Raw genomic sequence first — 16,442 nt, forward strand, 5'->3', positions numbered from 1 at the left:
ACAATTACGGGACGGGCCTCCAAATATTTTGTGGCCAAGTTAACATTAAATATTTCCATATTACGAGTGAATTTTATCTAAGTAATTTTGTTTATGATTTTAGAAATTTAAATTTAACTATATTAGTTAGAATCTGTTTGGATTGGCTTTCATAAATAAATGTTTCCTTTATACATATATTTATCATTTAATCATGATTTAATGATATATATTCTTAGAGTAATTTTTAATTACCAAAATTAAATTTATTGATTTGATGTAAAATAACTCTAATTGTGAGTATACTTTAACGTAAACTAATATGATCATCTGATGTAAATATCTAGTGCAGGTTATTATTTTACAGTAGACACGTTAAATTTATTGGGTCAAATTTATATAAAATTTGAATTTGATCCATATTTTATTGAGTCTAAAATTATTTTGAGTTATAAAAATAATAAATTCATTTTATTCCTGACGAAGGACTTCAAGGTCCATCTCACCTTGAGGCCCAAACTTATGCCACGTGTCAAGTGACGTGGCATCCCAGTCAAATTAAAGACCAATGAGGCTAGGCCACACACTCAAATGATGTGGCAATCCAAGTCAAGTTGAAGAGTCAATAAAACATCGTCAAGTGTCTCAAATGACATATTTTTGGCCAATCACAAGCAACTTATCACATGATAAGCTTGAAAATTGAATTAACCAATCAGAATGAGGCAGAAGATGTTATTTACACTTGGACTGTCTACCCCTACAACTATATATAAATAGGAGGGTTACATAATTTTTTGGGTCATTCTGCAAGCAGGAGGAGGAAGCTTCTGCATTGACTACACAGCTCTTCAAAGAATTGACTAACGGAGTTCTGCCCGAAGATCAACCCGACAAAGGCTAACGGAGTTCTGCCCGAAGATCAACTCGACCGACAAAGACTAACGGAGTTCTGCCCGAAGATCAACTCGACAAGACGCAGTATTGTCTGACATTCCTTGAGATCCAAACGCATTTCTAGGAGGTTCAAATCATCCTACGTTTGAGAAACACGCTACAAAAGGCCCTCGAATCATGGAAAAACTTAGGAGAGAAGAATCGAGAGAATAACGAAATTGTACCCGTAAAATTCATTTAAATAAAATTATTTATTTTATTTATTTTATTTTTGCTTGCAATTAATTTTCCGCACCACAAAAATTTGTTGCAAACATTTACATACTAGCAGGATACGATTTATACAAATAAAGTGGCCAAAATTAGCATCAAAACAAAACCAAATTCTCCTTTATGTGCCATCTGATCATGCTTAACTAATAATTATGTGTATATTGAGGAAGACTATAAGATTGTAATTGGAAAAATAAATAAATAAATGATTGCATGCTGAAACATCATGTTTTCTTTAAAATGTTTTCGTTCCTACTTAATTCACCCACAACCAATTCAAATAAAATGGTTAATGAGCATTCATTACCTGCTTGATTTTAATCGAAGAAATATCATCAGCGAAATTTCATATAGTCAATTTTAGTCTGTTTAGAAAAAGATGTTATATAGTAATTATTGCTATAATTGTTGTATATTAAAAATATAGTTCAAAGTTCATACTGCAGATTTAGCTTGTTAATATTTTTTTGATTTGGTCAAATATTACTCTATGCAACTCTGAGCAAAAGTAATCTGACCGATATATTTACCTAAGACCTGATGCATGCACGATAATATACCGAGGTAGTTTATTTTGGTATATGATTGATTACTCATTTGATAATTATAGTATTTCATAAAATCATCTTTACTTGATTTTAATTTTCCTCAATAAAGAAAGTGGCCTAATTCATGTGAAATTTGCTCATTTTTTTTCAGAGAGCTATTGTTTATTGTTTTAAAGTTTAAATAAATGGTAATACAATCTTGAGGCACCATCAATTAAAAGAGTAAATGCACTGTTTCCACTCTGAATTATAAATGAAATTGTCGAGACATACCCTAACTTAAAGAGGATCCTATTACCTCCGAACTAAAAAAATCATATTTTTAGAAACCTTATGTGCTTACGTGGTACATACGTATGCCTACTTGGATCTTCAGTATATTGATTCACGTAGTCTACCACGTAGACCTCAAGGTTGCAAAAAATAAGTTTTTAATTAGTTTGGGAATAATAGGACCCCCTTTAATTTGAAGTGCGTCTCAATAATTTTGTTTATAATTCAGGATGAAAATAGTGCATTTTCTCTCATTAAAATTAAGGATCAAGTTTAGTTAGTTGTAAGTTTTGGTCCCATGATGTATACAACTGTCCTTCCACATTAAATGGTATGGTTAAAAGCAAAATTTCTTTTCGAGAAGTTAAATAAAAAATTATGTTTTCTACCAAAAAATATTTTTTAAAAATATGACCAAACACTAATTATTGCTCACACTTTGAAAAATTTATAAGATGAGGAAAATTAGAGGATCAAATAACTTTTGAGAATAGATCCTAAATTCCTAACATGCCCTATGCACATGCAAAAAGAGACAGAGATTGTGTTTTCCTTCAAAATGTGCTATAATCCCTTTATTGTTTGGTGTAAATTAAGGTTATTTTAGGATTATAATCAAGATTATACTAAGGATGGATAATTTTATCACTTAACTTGATTGAATCCATTATGGATTCAATAAATCTAAGTAAATTGTAGTTTTGTTTTCCACTTATTCTTTATTTATTCTCTCATCTATACTTTTTTCTATCGATTTTATTTGGTTTGGATTATAAGATTGATAGTCACAATATATTGGCCTAAATTTTATACTAATTTTAGCGAATACCTACAATAATAAAACGTTAAACAAATTTAATCTCAAATTTATATTGGCATAACCTTCTATTAATTTTTTTTAGCTTTCTACCTAGCGTTTGGTATTCGTATTGGAAACTTAACTAATTCGAATCATGCACTGTAGAGAGCCCATTCTGAAGATGACGCTCCCAATAGAATTTTCTCCATACGCATGACTTGAACTCGAAATCTCTGAATGAAGGTGGATCGGTGACCCCACAATCCATGTTGGTGGATAACCTTCAAACGCCTATAACCAAACGAGCCCTAAATATTTGAAACTTTTTTACCTTTTGGCAATGTCTAAAAGTAGAAGCAAATCTCTTTCCAACTTTGAAATTGAAATGGAGGACAAATGATCAAATTCCAGCTCAACATTTTTCCCCAAATGGAAATAGTAACTAAAAAAGTCACAATTAAATTTTAAAAGCAAATTTAAAGATGACTAAACAGTCAAAAACACATTATTCTGTCAACCTCCTTATGTCCCCTGGTTCAAATTTACACCCCCTCCCCACCTCCCCCAAAGCCCCCCACCCAACAACAACAAAAAAAAAATTGTCCTGAGAAGCTCAGTAAAGAAAATTAGTAGTATATCATTTTGTATAAAGAGCCCTATCAACCTGGTACTGTATTCAAATTTAATTTTCTTTATTGTATATGACTGTGTACACCAATGCTGTTAAACAAATTCCAACTAACTTATTCAAACTAACCAGTTTGAAGTTTGATAGGTCGGACTCCTACAAATCTTTTAAATTTGATTCAAGAAAAAGGATAAAAATATAGTCTGCGGGTAAAGATGAACATGTATCTTGTATAATTAATTCTAACCGTTTGTTATACTTAAAGGCCATTCATATCTTATCAAACAAAATAGCAAATCATCTCGTATCTTGTGCTTAATTGAGATAACATGATTCTAAACCATAAGCAAAAGTAGATGATGGATGTATTTTGTATAATGAGACAAATTTCACAAAAAGCTAATTAAATTAACCTGATGGTATAATTTTATTGTTTTATTCGATCTTATTTACTTGAGTCTTTCAATAATTTCAAAAAGGTTCATACCGGGTATGTTGTTGTTCATACTAGTTTTGCAATTTACGACAGCACTTCACTTTAATTGGGATTTGGAACAGAATGACACCAAAATATTCATTTTAGTTGGTCAACATACTAAAAGTAAATACTAGTTGATTACTTACTAAATCATGATAGAATTAATTAAGTTTTTCCCTTCTAAATATTAAATATGAACAATTACAATTTTAATATCTATGCAATGAATATCATTAATATGATTGAAGAACAAAATAATAAAATTCAATTATTTAAATTTTTTTAATTTCCGTATAAAATAAAATGTATTCAACGGACCGAACAGTAATTCGGATATAGAGTAGTACAAGTCTTTCTTCGTCTCGGGAGTGTGAGCTTTTGGTTTTTGTTTCGGCCAATTTGAAGTTCCCCAAACATAGGAAGAGAGATATTATTGTCTTGTCTTGTCTATACACCAAAGACAAAACATTACATACAATACAAATACATACATAGGAGAGGAAAACAACAGTGTGATTTCTCGTGAATTTTCCCAACTCCCATTTCTTCCAATTTCCCCTCATTCAATTTCCCTCTTACTCTCTCTCTCTCTCTAAAAAGTAGTAATCACTTATGGGGTTTTTTCCTCTTTCTCCTTCAATGTTTTCTACTTTCCTCATTCTTCTTCCCCCCCTTCTCTCTCCCACTCCCACATACCCTCCAACTACCCTTGCTTCTTCTTTCTTCAATGAAGATTTAGCTTCCCTTTTTTGGCTTCAGGTTGTTCCTTCATCTCTTTCATTTTCCCTACCTGTAATGTTGCTTAAAGGTGGAAACTTTGTTTTGTCTTTGTTGTTATTTTTTCCAAAAAAAAAAAAAGTTTGTGCTAGTGTTAAAGCTGCTTCTCCTTTCTGGGGTTTTGGTTTCTTCTGCTGTTAAGATTCTATTTCCTGATTTCTTTTGCTTTTCCCCTTTTCTTGCTACAGTTTGGTTCCTTCTCTTTTCCTTTCATAAAGCTGGCAGATTTGTTGTTTCTTGATCCCTTTCAAAGATGGAATGATTTTACCAACTTTTTTTCTTGGGTTGTTTTCTTGTATTGCATTTTCTCTTAGATTAGCTGATAACTCTGCATAGTATTAGATTTTTCAACTGATTTGGTGGATTTTGATTTGAAGCTTTTCTTCAAATTGCTGGGCTCTGAATTTGCTGAAAAACAAATGCAAACAAAATCGATGGACCGATGCATATGTACATATTAATTGTAATTTAGAACTTATGATACAACAATCCAATGTAGTCCCACAAGTGGGGTCTGGGAAGGGTAGTGTGTACGTTGAGCTTACCCCTACCTTGGGAGGTAGAGAGGCCATTTTCAACAGAACCTGACAGTTAAGAACGAACTAGAAAAATGAAGTGGTTATATGAGTTAATTGAGAATTAATGAGGGAGCAAGAAAAGTTAAAGATAGGTTGGAAACTTATTGTTCTTAAACTCGTCATTCGTAGTGGTTGTCTAAAACAGTACCAAAATCTACACAGATCTATTTTTAAATTGTTTTGCCTTTAAAGAACATTTGAACAACTGGCTGTAGATGCTATAGATAGGTGAACAATGACATGAATTTTAGGGGCAGGTTTAGAATTTAGAGGACTGCTTAGTCCTTTTCCTTCAACTCCCAACTGCAGTAATTAAAACAGCAGCATTAGAAAGGACATAACCTGTTGGTGGTATAAATCCTTCTTATGGATTTAAATGACTCACTTTTTCTTATGAATTAATTATTCATATGTAGTTTGCTGAACTTCTTCATATGTAGCAGATAAGAGATGCTGCATACTGAATGCAGTAAAGAGGCCGGTGCCAAGTTTTTCATCTTGGAATTGAATATGATCAGCAACCATATTGGAGGTCTTTTCATGCACCGTTCCATTTGTGTGCTTCTTTCTCTTCATACTGCTTTGTCTGATATGGGTTAGATAGACTTTAGTGGCCACATCAACTTGCTTTTGTCCATCTTCTTAGATATGCTTCTAGAAGAAATGGGCGGGCTGCCTGGTACTAGTGAAATTACAGAGTCAATAGAGGATGTAAATCCCGCAACCGATAAACAGTATTGTATGAAGGATGATATTAACAAACTGTTTGAAGCTATAGAAATTAGGGCTTCCCAAAGAGGCGTGAGTAAGTCAGAACGGGGTGTCAAAGATGCATTCAGTAGAAGCGCAATGAAGAGACCAATGCGATCTAGCCCCTCTCGAACATCGGGTTTTGATAATTCTGAACCTGCAAGTTTGAAGCAGGCCTTCAGAGGATTATGCATCTCTCAAGCATCAGAGCTTGCTGCTGTGAAGAAGCGGTCATCAAAAATGTCCAGGCTGTCGGGTGTCTCAGAGACCGGGGCTGTCAAAAGCCTGTACAGGCCTGTTGTTGTTCAGATTAATGGCCCTGAACATACTGTCAATGAAGGTGTAGGGAATGTAGTGGAGATATCCCTCATCCCAGATAGGAGTATGTCAAATACTTCTGATAAGATATCTGAATTACCCACTAAAGAAAAATCTACTTATGCTGCTTATTCTAGCCATCTTTCTAAAGATGCAACGGAAGGCGGTTCAGAAATAAGCAAAATATCAGATGGAAAGAAGGCTTTTCCTCACTCTACTGATATTGGTGCTGGTTACTTGAAAGAAGTGCCTGAGCGGAAATTATTTTTGGAACTACCGCATTCTTCAACTGCCACTTCTGCTAATAAAGTGGAAGCCCAGACAGTGTCAACCTCAGATGAAGCTCCAACACCTGCAATGCCATCAGACAAAGAGCAAGCACTAGATTCTGATCTTGTCTCTTGCTCCTCTACTTCTATTATTGGAAATAAAGTCAACAGACCTACATCTAACAGCCCAAGTCTGATGAGACCAGTTTCCAGAAGCAGAACTTTTGTTAAGAAGAAAGTCATTTCTGCTCTCAGCAGCAGTTCCAAGCAACCTAATGGTGGAATTGACAATAATTTGAGTTGTAGTACAAGTGAGATTCCTTGTCAGACACCTGAATATGTTCTGAGGAATGATCAGAAAGAAGAGGATAAGAAATCTTCTGAATCATGTGGTGAAAATAGCATAGAAGTTACCTCATCTGTTCTGGAATCAAGTGTTACTAAACTTGGTTCCAGTTCAAGCAGTTGTAACAGAACAAGAAGTATAGTTAAAAAAGGTGATGAAAGATCATTATCAAGAGAAAAAGGAGAAATATCTCAAAGTTCAAAGAGTAGCATCGGGGATTACAGCAGCACCACAAGCCTTAGCGAAGAAAGCTATCGCAGTGGGTCTAGCCGCAGTGGATATCGACCTCATATGTCTAAAGATTTGAGATGGGAAGCCATTCGTTGTGTTCAGAAGCAGCAAGGAAACATTAGTTTGAAGCAATTTAAGATGCTTAAAAAACTTGGCGGAGGGGACATTGGTACCGTTTATCTATCTGAGCTAATGGGCACAAACTGTCTTTTTGCTGTAAAAGTTATGGACAATGACTTTCTGACCAGCAGGAGGAAGATGTCAAGAGCGCAGACTGAAAAAGAAATACTACAAATATTGGATCATCCTTTTCTCCCTACTCTCTATTCCCATATTACCAATGACAAATATTCATGTTTGGTTATGGAATATTGTCCAGGAGGTGATCTACATGTGCTCCGACAAAAGCAAGCCAACAAGAATTTCTCTGAACAAGCAGCCAGGTTACTTTTAATCTAGTTACTTCTTCCTTGAAGCTATTTCTTTTTATGTCTATTCTTAATCTAGATTCCAAGAACGTGGCAAATAAATCTGCAAATAGAACTATTCTTTCTTTATTACCGGCAATATAGCCGGTCGTATATATTTTGTGATCACTCTCTTTTTCATGATTGATATCCGGTTGATGATGCTACGCGTGTCTTGAAGCACTTAAATCAAGACTTTAAGAGATACCATCTTCAATGGTTTACTAGACTCTCTTTTGCATCCCTCAAAATGGCTTTTTCTTGTCATTTGCTGATGGATAATAGCTTGCTTTATGCTATCACTTGTTTTATTCAATAAGATTAGAACTCAAGTTGTACGAGAATTTCTCTAATTGGTTGGTTTGGATTCCTAGCAGATTTAGCATGTGAAAGTTAAAAAATGCCTCTTCCAATTTCCTCATATGTCGTGTAAATCAGGAAAAATAATTATAGTTTAAATATCCAAGGTTTATGATTGGTTTCCAATTATACACTTAATGCTCACTCCATCAGTAAGTTTAGTATCTCAGGTGACGTCTAACATGTCGAGTCTTCTCTTTCAAATTTTACTGAACAATTTTCCAAAATACTTCGTGTTTAAGAAACTATCTTTTGCTTTATAAGTTACTTTATTGGACAAGTCTTCCTAAGTTTTTCAGTATTCTGGAGATGGGAGTGCAGCTGGTCATTTTAAATCTCGCGAGACACTGTTTCAGTGGGTTTTTATGTGATCTTGACATTATTCTGTTGTTCTTATTCTTTACACAGATTTTATGTTGCTGAAGTTCTTCTTGCTCTGGAATACCTTCACATGCTTGGAGTCATCTACCGAGACTTGAAACCAGAGAATGTCTTGGTTCGAGAAGATGGTCACATCATGCTGTCCGATTTTGATTTGTCTCTTAGGTGTGTTGTTAATCCTACGTTGGTGAAATCATCTACACCTGTCATTAAGCCTCCAAAGACGTCTAGTCCATGCTCCGAATCTAGCTGCATAGACCCCTTTTGCCTACATCCATCCTGGCAAGTATCCTGCTTCACCCCTAGATTCTTATCTGCAGCAGCAAAGACACGTAAGCTAAAGGCTGACATAGCTGCACAAGTCACACCTTTGCCACAGCTTGTTGTGGAGCCAACTGAAGCCCGATCCAACTCGTTTGTTGGCACGCATGAGTACCTGGCTCCAGAGATTATCAAAGGAGAAGGTCATGGCAGTGCAGTAGATTGGTGGACGTTTGGCATCTTTCTATATGAACTGTTATATGGAAGGACACCTTTCAAAGGACAAGGAAATGAGGATACATTAGCAAATGTGGTTTCTCAATGTCTCAAGTTCCCTGCATATCCTGTGGTTAGCTCCAGTGCAAGAGATTTGATCAGACGGTTATTGCAAAAGGAACCGGAGAATAGACTGGGAGCTGAGAAAGGGGCTGCAGAGATAAAGCAGCATCCTTTCTTCGAGGGACTGAACTGGGCGCTAATACGATGTGAAACACCTCCAGAACTGCCTAGATTCTGTGATTTGGGAAATGTAATCCCTGATACCAACCAACAGAACAAGGAGATTGCCAAGTCTCAAAAAGAGTTCAAAAGTATAGGAGAGAATGCTGAGTTTGAGATGTTTTAGCTATACTAGATCTGAGAATGGATAGGTTTGTTTTTCGCTTTTCCTTCTTTTTAACACAATATTTCTGATCCATGTAAGTAGTATATATAGCATTGTTACAGCACAGTGTAGAACCCAGAACTTGGCGTCAATTGAAGAGCAAAAATACCAGGTTTGTGGCATGAAATGGTCTATCCTGGGCCACCGCGGATTACTCTTCAATGGGGCCAAATATTCTACGATTGAATGAAATGTGGATGCTGTAGAGGGGAGCGTCTCAAAATTCATGAAGGTCGATTGGTTTTTGAGAAAAGGATAACAGTCCCGGGATAAGATGTGGGAATTATTTGACTAGTTAAGAAGTAGACATAATATATCTCCTTGTGAAGACATATTATATCTGCTTTGGAAAAAAAATGATTGAAGGAGATGCCAACAAAGATTTTATTGTTCCGGGTAAAGCTCTCTACAAATAACAATATCGCATGTCAGCATAAGTTTCACATGAAGAGCCACTGTAATATAATTGACCTTATAATGCTCATCAACAATAAAGTGAATGTAACCTAATTTATAGCGTGATTAAATTTAGAATTCTAATCTGGTTTGGAACACTTAATGTAAGGGGCTAAGGAGGGCCAGGAATTTCTCATTTTGACAATATATGCTTACATTAAAAACGGGACAAATGCAATGTGCAGTAATTGACATGTTTATTTCCACACAAACACTGTTCAATACAAGTATGCAGAACCCCAAACAGATGAGCAAATGTGTTATGCTGCAGAGTACTGATAGCAGATGCCATACATCGGCATTGTCCGACTCCAAGTGACCAGTATTAGCTACTGATAATTAAAAATCCACAGAAGAACAAACAGGTGAAATAATCTCCTTGCCGCCATAGGATCAATGGTTGAGCAGAAGCCACCATTTATTCCTTCTTCCCTACGCCATGAGACATATTGTAGATCCCTCTCCCCTGAAACATCATCCAAGGATCCAGTTAAGAGTTGATTCACGACAGAGGATAACGCAATCTAGAAATGTCAAAGAAACTCACAATCATAAACAGGGCAGACGCTGCCAAAGCAGCTGGAATGGCCACTGAGGTGATCTTGTCATAACGACCTTTTAAGTATGTGTGCTTGTGAACGCTTTGGTAAAACTTTTGCTTCTCAACAATCTTTTCTCTGGGATAGAACGGTGCTTCTTCTGACATTCTGTGTTATTCAGTAACTTGTAAATTTACAATCTCATAACAAAATGAATATAATCAATCAGTTTAACCTGCACCACGTTAGGATGGTTAATATACAATTGAGTGGTCCTCAACATTTCTTATAAGCATACTTGTATGATTTCCTTTCCTGATTTAACCATCTCAACAGAAATTGTTTGATGTTTTAATGTATTTAAGCCACACTAGGAGATAAGTGAATCTTTCAAGGATGCTTAAAATAACCAAGGCAAGCTTTGCATAAAATAATTTACTCTAGGAAGTGTCAATTGAACTCCTAATTGAGAAACCAGATAGACAAGAAGAGGAGACCATCAACATAAAGTAATATTTTAAAGTGGATGAAATGCATATTGCCAAAGGCACTGGCAGAACATCCAGTCGTTTGAATAACGTGCATAAAAGCCTCCAGTACAACAAAGAAGCAGAGCTATAACTCTGGGTGTTACAGTAATGGAATTGAGGACTCTATCTATAACAAATAACTCTAACCGCAGGGCTGAATGAATGAAATCACCTTAGGATACGAACTCCGAACACCGCTACACTCTTAACCTCGGACGATCAGGCATAGGCCAAGTAACTGTCTTGGCATGACAGTCCAAGATCGCATGATAGGGAGAAAACTAATCCATGCCTAAAATCACGTCAAAATCGACCATAATCAAATCTACCCAGGATTCACACCCCAAAATAGAAACAACACGGGATCGGTACACCCGATCCACAACTAAAGAATCACCTACTGGGGTAGAAATACGAATAGGCACAGCTATAGGCTCACACATCATATCAAGGCTGGAAGCAAAATATGCAGACACATGAGAAAGTAGAACCAGGATCAAATAACATCAATGATACCTGTAGCTGCATTAGAAGACTATGCCTCAGGCTTCCCTGGAAAGAAGGCATATCAGTGAGCTCTACCATCTATCGTCACTCCTCTACCACCTTCTAGCAACCTGCCCCAACCCCTAGCTGGGGGCGCTGCTACTCTAGTAGGAGCCTGATGCCCCTGTTGTGGACCCCTTTGTAATCCCTCCAAAGATTACCACACTCATAACAGGAGCCATCAACTATCGAGAATGACCTGAATATTCGGTATGGCCACCACGGCCTAAAAACCGCTGAGATGAACCATAAAACCCCCGACCTGAACTGGTCTACTATGCTGCGAAAATCTCGCCTGAACGAACCCTTACCTCTAGATGAGGTACTACTGATCAACCTGAAGTACGGGACCTCTTGTCCCTTACCTTTACTGACTCAACTACCCTCTGAAAAGAAGCCTTGGGCTATAGCAAACACAACCTCTTTGATACTAAGTGTCAAACCTCCTGACCATCTCGACCTCATCTGGCAAGATCAACATAGCATAACGAGACAAGGCATAAAATCGAATCTCATACTCAGCCACAAAAATACCCTTCTGTGTCAAATGCTCAAACTGGTGCCTACGCTCCTCCCTCAAGCTACAAATCTGTCAAGGAAAGCCTGCGCAAACATAGCCCAAGTCATCGGTGGAGAACCCACTGGCCTGGAATCAATAAAGGAGCGCCACCACTGCTTGACAGGATCACGCATCTGTAAGACAGTAAAATCAACCCCGTGAGAGTCAACCAATCTCACACTCTGAAGTCCCCCGTGGCAACTGACCAGAAACTGATAGGCGTCCTCACCCTGAAACTGTGGTGTATCCATCTTCCTAAACTTTTCAAACTATCGTTGCTCCTCATCGGACATAGCTGCCCTAACCCTACCAGTAGTTCCTACCCTTGGTAAAGGCATACCATCATACCTCGGTGTTGATTGAACCACTGGACCTTGATAAATTGGAATGGACTACTGATCTGGGATCTGTGCCCCCACCCTAACCTGTGAACCCTGTGGAGTACCAAATGATCCGCTTCCCTAAGCTATACTCTCCAAAACTCGAATCAAGGTATCCTGAAGAAGGTGATTTCATTCATTTAGGCCCATCAGTTAGAAAAAGGTCACAAAAAGGTGTTTTTTAACATGCACCCTTTCCTTTGGTCTCTTTATTTCCCATTCACACCTCTTAAAAACCAAACATTCTCTAGGTCACAACCCTTTGAAGCCTGCATATTAACCAATGACAATCCGTTGGCCTTTATGAATAAAATCACCTTCTTCGGGATACACTGATTTGAGTTCTGGAGTTTTGGAGAGTATAGTTCAAGGAGGCGGATCATTTGGTACTCCATGGGGCTCACAAGTTAGGGTGGGGGAGCAAACCCCAAATCAACAGCTCATTCCAATTTATCAAGGTTCAATGGTTCAGCCAGTATCGAGGTATGATGGTATGCCTTTACCAGAGATAGGAGCTACCGGTGGGGCTAGGGCAGCTATGTCTAATGAGGAGCAGCGGTGGTTTGAAAAGTTTAGAAAGATGGATCCACCGCAGTTTCAGGGTGACCAGCGTGAGGATGCCTATGAGTTTCTGGTTAGTTGCCACGAGAGACTTCAGAGTGTGGGATTGGTTCAGGGTTGATTATACTGCCTTACAGATGCGTGGTCCTGCCAAGCAGTTGTAAGGCTCCTATATTGATTCCAGGCCAGTGAGTTCTTTGCCGATGACTTGGGTTATGTTTGCACAGGCTTTCTTAGCAGATTCATCCCTCGTAGCTAGAGGGAGGAGCGTAGGCACCAGTTTGAGCATTTGACATAGGAGGGTATTTTTGAGGTTGAGTACGAGATTCGATTTTATGCCTTGTCCGGTTATACTATGGTGATCTTGCCAGATGAGATCGAGCTGGTCAGGAGATTTATGAGAGGTTTGACACTTAGGATCAGATTGGTCGTGTGTTTGCTATAGCCCAATCTGGGACGTCTCTTCAGAGGGTAGTTGAGTCAGCAAAGGAGTTTGAGTTGATGCATCGTGAAGAAAATGGGGATCTAAGGGACAAGAGGTCCCGTACTTCAGGTCGATACAGTAGTACTTCATCTAGAGGTAGGGGTTCGTTCAGACGAGATTTTTGCCCTTGGCATAATAGGCCAATTCAGGCAGCGATACAGACATCAGAGGGTAGACATTCAGGTCGGGGTTTTTATGGTTTGGCACAGGCTTCACAGGGTTCATCTCAGCGATTTTTAGGACGTGGTGGTCATATCAGATATTTAGGTCATTCTCGACAGTTGATGACTCCTAGGTCCTGTTATGAGTGTAGTCAAGATCATCTTCAGAGGGATTGTCCAGTATACAGACAGAGAAGTCCACAATAGGGTCATCAGGCTCCTACTAGAGCAGCAGCGCCGCCGGCTAAGGGTTGGGGAAGGTCGCAGAGAGGTAAAGGTGCACCACCAGCTGACAGGGAAGGTGGTAGAGAAGTGACTCAGGCAATAGATGGTAGAACTTACTGTTATGGGAGAGAAAGGACTGTTATTTTTGTGTCTTCTCTTCTTTCAAACTTTGTGATCTTATTCTTAATAAATATGGTAAACCCTTTCCACTTAAATCGATTCTTATAATAGGTTTCAAGAATTAAGAAAATATCGATTTGGCCCATTAACCACCAACTAAAATAATATCTAAAATACCCAACTTTGAATAAATCCTCGAAATTTGTTCAAAACCTCGAGAAAACAAACCAAATATGTACATTGACTAAAAAGTACATTCTAGACCTATTAAAAATATTACGACACTAACTAGATCGTCTCGATCCAAGGTTAGCCACAATCGGGTTTAACTTTATTAAAACTCAAGAACCCAATTAATGACTTAAATCACCTCCAAACGCCTCAAAAATCAACACTACCCATTTCTGTAAGTCATAAATCACATCTAAACACTAGGAGGAGGGTTAAAATAAGAAAAATCCACAAAACGATTTAAAGGGTCGTTACAGTAATTGACTATTATATTATTACTTTCTACTATATTAAATATATTAGATTAATTTTTTTCCTCAAAAACATAACATATGTCAATATATTCATTTTCTGGGGTTTGGGGAGTACGCAGTCCATACCACTACCTCAGAGGTGACGGTAACTCTTGAAGAAGAATGATGATAAGGAAATATAGATCTGATGTCAAGTGGTAAAGGTGAGATATGAGATGGTTTTAGTAGAATCAAGTTCAATGGATTTAGTGAAATGTAAAACAAGAATCTTAAGATTCAACTATTCAAAAAGAAATAACACACTGATCACATCCACGGCTTTCACCTTCAAATTCCAATTTAACAAGTATAATATCACTTTCTCTGATTAAGTGAACTAATATGAAAGACACATAAATATTCTGATCACATATGTTGATGGCATAGTTAAATCAGGGTAAAAAGAACCATTATTGTGTTGGCACTCATGTTGACATCAAAGATTATATGATTACAGATATGTGGAGTCCAACCATGACCATGTTTAAATCAATAAGCCAACTAGCTCCGTGGTTTTAGTGATTTTTGCACCAAATGGGTGATAAGCATGGCTTGACTTAACAGCAAAGACACAACCCCTTCCACCAGAATGTATTATTGGTTACTTAGTCTCTCGTTTTCATAGCTTAACTTTAGCGAACAGAGACATTTCCTTTTCACTTGTTCCTCAAGAACGTTATACCTGTGCAACCTTATCATTCATCCTCATGTTAACAAGGAACTGAGACGGTCCTACAGCTCGCTAATACTCTCAAAGACTTGGACAAAGTTGCTCTTACAGATAACAACATCAGAAACCAAAAGTGAAACCTCATAATCAATTTTCTTATGCAGCCTATCCCTTTTGGAGCTGACCTAATAAACTAGGTGAGCCTCACAACTAAGCAAACACAAATCCAATCCACATAAAAATAAAAAAGGGCAACCCGGTGTACGTACTAAAGCTCCCGATATGCACAGAGTCTGGGAAGGTCCAGACTACAAGGGTCTACTGTACACGGCCTTACCTTGCATTTCTAGCAGAGCCTGTGTACAACAATCAAATCAATCCAACACAAAAATAGATCCAACTCTTAAACACACATAAACAAATTGCAAAAAACGCATCCAAAGAAGTAAGAACAAATCCAATTCATTAACTGCCAAATCAGATTGAAGAGAGTTATGAGAGAGATGGACTCACTTGAAAAGCAATTAGAGAGAAAGCTGAAGGCGATGAGCGTGACCGTCCACCAACAACTAGGGCTGAAATCAATTTGTTGCCGGGTCCTTGCGCTTCACAACCCTTTTAACTTTTGGCCTCTATTGTACAAGTTTGCAAATATAGACATTCTAACTCTATTTCTTAAAATAAATAACAACTTCATCTAGTGTTTGATACGAAATTTCACTAATTGAAATTCACATTGATAGAGCTCATTCAGGAAAACACACCCTAGTTCCTACCAAGGATCTTTTATACTCGAGGCTCAAAACTAAAACTTTTAGATGCTAATTAAGGGTTGGAGGTCCATTAACCTCATCACATCTTCGTATAACTTCTTTTTATTCTACTTCTCGATCTATAAGATGTTATTAAAAAAAAATTAAAGGGAGTGGGTAATATAGTATAAAGGTTATAAATTTGAAGTAGTTTGGTTGAAGAAAATTTAAGTAACATCTTTGTTGAATTTTGCAGCAAAAAAATGTTGAAGAAAATAAAGTGGTAGCACTATTTTTGAATATTTGGATTGAAGGTTACAATTTGGTATTGGTATTAAAATATTGAATATCTAATTTGTACTAAAATCTTGATAATCTATCAAAATTTTACAAATATTTTGCCTATATATCTATCAAAACTTCTGACAAATTTCCGGAGCTTGTGAATAATTTGATCCCAAAGTTATGATGCAATTTGAAACAACATATTGTCAAGATTTGTGCATGCAAAATTATGGCCGGGCATATTTTTGCTCAAACGGAAAAAATAAAAAATTTAAACCAAAATTTAATTTTGGTATTTCGATTTTTCGGATTTGTTTCGGTTTCAAATTTAGAAATTCGGTTAAAAGATTTGGTTTTTGATTTTTTCAAAAAA

The 16,442-nt window shown here is 37.1% G+C and overlaps 2 protein-coding genes across 7 annotated transcripts; one reads left to right on the forward strand and one right to left on the reverse strand.

Moving 5' to 3' along the window:
- Positions 1–4,236: 4,236 nt before the first annotated feature.
- On the forward strand, positions 4,237–9,403 carry LOC107875639 (serine/threonine-protein kinase D6PKL1). Of its 2 annotated transcripts, none has more exons than XM_047414059.1 (3): positions 4,237–4,634; positions 5,671–7,587; positions 8,380–9,403. In XM_047414059.1, the coding sequence occupies exons 2-3, from the start codon at positions 5,879–5,881 to the stop codon at positions 9,236–9,238; spliced, it is 2,568 nt and encodes an 855-aa protein (XP_047270015.1). In that variant the 5' UTR covers positions 4,237–4,634; positions 5,671–5,878; the 3' UTR covers positions 9,239–9,403. The 2 variants fall into 2 exon arrangements, with proteins under 2 accessions (XP_047270015.1, XP_016577914.2); XM_016722428.2 differs by having other exon boundaries at positions 5,674–7,587.
- Positions 9,404–9,913: 510 nt separating this feature from the next.
- Positions 9,914–15,700, reverse strand: LOC107875638. 5 transcript variants are annotated; one of them, XM_016722426.2, is made up of 3 exons: positions 15,546–15,700; positions 10,281–10,440; positions 9,914–10,199 (listed from the first exon to the last, which is right to left on the reverse strand). In XM_016722426.2, the coding sequence occupies exons 2-3, from the start codon at positions 10,437–10,439 to the stop codon at positions 10,152–10,154; spliced, it is 207 nt and encodes a 68-aa protein (XP_016577912.1). In that variant the 5' UTR covers position 10,440; positions 15,546–15,700; the 3' UTR covers positions 9,914–10,151. The 5 variants fall into 5 exon arrangements, with proteins under 5 accessions (XP_016577912.1, XP_016577913.1, XP_047270016.1 ...); XM_016722427.2 differs by having other exon boundaries at positions 10,281–10,507; positions 15,546–15,664; XM_047414060.1 differs by lacking the exon at positions 15,546–15,700 and adding an exon at positions 15,370–15,388.
- Positions 15,701–16,442: the final 742 nt, after the last annotated feature.

The sequence above is a fragment of the Capsicum annuum genome, chromosome 6 (assembly GCF_002878395.1).
Source record: "Capsicum annuum cultivar UCD-10X-F1 chromosome 6, UCD10Xv1.1, whole genome shotgun sequence".
In the NCBI taxonomy this organism is placed as follows: Eukaryota; Viridiplantae; Streptophyta; class Magnoliopsida; order Solanales; family Solanaceae; genus Capsicum; species Capsicum annuum.